The 2,525-nt window shown below is 38.3% G+C and overlaps 1 protein-coding gene across 1 annotated transcript in view; it reads right to left on the bottom strand.

Moving 5' to 3' along the window:
- Positions 1–2,525, bottom strand: part of LOC103514653 (protocadherin Fat 4) — a gene marked incomplete at both ends in the record, with an annotated part of 19,150 nt that overhangs the window by 10,898 nt on the left and 5,727 nt on the right. The window contains 3 exon segments of the mRNA XM_008479552.1: positions 843–1,048; positions 1,221–1,496; positions 1,883–2,082. Coding sequence (XP_008477774.1) covers positions 843–1,048; positions 1,221–1,496; positions 1,883–2,082 — 682 coding nt within the window.

The raw sequence follows: 2,525 nt of genomic DNA on the forward strand, positions 1-2,525 counted from the left end.
GAGGAGTGCAATGAGGGGAAAGAAAGGTAGTTACTACGTGAAGGAGGAGCACACAAATTATTAAGTGAATAAATGGCGGGGTACAAAATTGATTTCTAATCTTTTTTTGGGGTGGGATGGAGTTTTGTTTATTTTTTGTGGCACTTGATTTGTTTTGGGAGGAACGACTTGGCGGGGTCTTTTTTATGCCACGAAGTGGTATTTTTTGGGGGGATCTCATAACTTTTTGCAGAAACTTAGCATAATATGACGTATGAGCGTAGCGCAACAAAGTACAAAGACAATAGGCATAGTATTAACATCATTTGGTACGGTTTGGTGAGTTTGGGTTATTTCTGAGTGAAAAACACCATAGTAATATCTTTGGGTAAGTTTTAGTAAGTTTGGGTCATTCCCGAGTTAAAAATGCCATAGTAACATCATTGGGTAAGTTTTAGTAAGTTCCGACCATTTCCTAGTGAAAATACCGTAATAACATCATGGGATAAGTTTTGGTAAGTTCCGAACATTTCCGAGTGAAAAATACCATAATAACATCATTGGGTAAAGATTTTTGTTTATTTTTTGTGGGCACTTGATTTATTTTGGGAGGAACGACTTGGCGGGGTCTTTTTTATGCCACGAAGTGGTATTTTTTATTTCCGAGTGAAAAATACCGTAATAACATCATTGGGTAAGTTTTGGTAAGTTCCGATCATTTCCGAGTGAAAATTTAAATAATATATAATAACATCATTAGGTATGTTTTGGTAAGTTCTGATCATTTCCGAGTGAAATACATCATAGTAGGTAACATAATTGTTTTGAAATATTTTTGGGTTTTAGATGTATTTCTTTCTTACTTTTGACGGTGGCAGTGTATATTGAAGAGTTAGTTCCGCCTCTCTGAGTTTGAAGTTCCTCTTGAGATCCGTTGAATACAGGATTCTCTTGGATCTTAGGTATGGCCACTACGTTGACATGTTTCTCAGGAAGAATGACATTTGATAAGAAGGAATCGTTTTTACTGTGTGAACTTCCTGGTGGACCATTGTTTTTTGTGTGTTTGCTGAAAAACATAGAGATCAAGTAAACTTTTTAAACCCTGTCAAAAGTTGTACCAATCAAGTTATTAAAGAAATAAGTTCCGAACCTACACAGAAATATAGAAAATGGCCGAAGACTTAATAAAGTGGAAGGCCATGATAAACCAGTAGGTACTTCAATAACGGATAACTCACTTTTTATGAATATACAGGATCAACAAAATGATGACAAATCCCAGGACGATGAGCACGACCCCCAGTATAATGAGCACAGTGGAACTAGTCCCACTGTTAAGTTTACTTGACGCTTGCTGTACGATCGCCTCAGGGAAATGCATTATGGCAGGAACTGACGCTTGTCTAGGTGGATTTCCCGTATCAGTAGCAACTACTACAAGCTGAATAGTGGACGTGTTAAGAGCACTCAGATCCACTATGGAAATGTGACCCGAGTCATTAATGGAAAACATTCTGGAAAGAAACAATATTAACCACAGTCTAAACATAGAATAGAATACAGGGTGTCCCAGAATTTATGCTTAAATTGATTTTCTCGGAGCCTGTTTGAAATTTCGAAAAACAAAAAAAACCGAAACTTTTTTTGATGCGGATAATTTGGCAATATCACGATTGGCGAAAAATTTCAAAAGACTGACATGAAAATGTAAAACTATCTGAATAATGGTCACATATGACTGGTTTCACAATCACTTTTTACTACAGGATATCAATCATCTGATGTTGATTAAGCTGATAGGGGAATGCTTGAATAAGATAACAAACTAATCAAAAACCATTAATAAGCACTTTGTTTCACATTGCTAAAAGACAACGTTGTAAGTTCCAAGAAGACTCACTTTTCATAAGGCCCCCTCAAGGAGAGAGTGACCCGGTCTCCTTTATCTCCATCTGCGGCTTCCACTTTTCCAATAACACTTCCTGGTGTAAGATCAGCTAGAGGGATGTGAGGCAAGAACAACTCGTACTGGGGATACCGGAAGCGAGGGTCCCAATCATTCACATTGACTACACTAATGTTTACCGTGGCTGAAGTTGTCTGAAATAATCACAAGTTTGTATACCTTTTTATGTTTGTGTTTAAAATGTATTTCTGGGACCGATTTAGGAACTTTTAACTCTATGGACCCGTATCCGGAAATGTATACCCTCCCCGCTAGAAGCTCTTGAATTTGATCCTCAACCTCAAGAATCACCTCATCAACCACCTAGTCCAATGGAAATTCTGTTCACCAGTTGATGGGAATCCTGTTCAAGGACGAGATCAATATTTCACTTCTCCTCATGCTGTTCCTGTGACCACCACAACCTCCTAGTCCCCCTCCTACTCCTGTAACTTCACGACCAGACCTAATTCTTAGGTAAGAAGTACCTACCTAATTACATACACAAAAAGCCCAAACTGAGGCTTAGGTGTAGGGGCTGGACAGCCCCAAAGGATGGGTTAAGCTTCTACGAATCTACGACCTACCTAAATATTTG

Source organism: Diaphorina citri, unplaced genomic scaffold, assembly GCF_000475195.1.
Source record: "Diaphorina citri unplaced genomic scaffold, Diaci psyllid genome assembly version 1.1 scaffold1197, whole genome shotgun sequence".
Lineage (NCBI taxonomy): Eukaryota > Metazoa > Arthropoda > Insecta > Hemiptera > Psyllidae > Diaphorina > Diaphorina citri.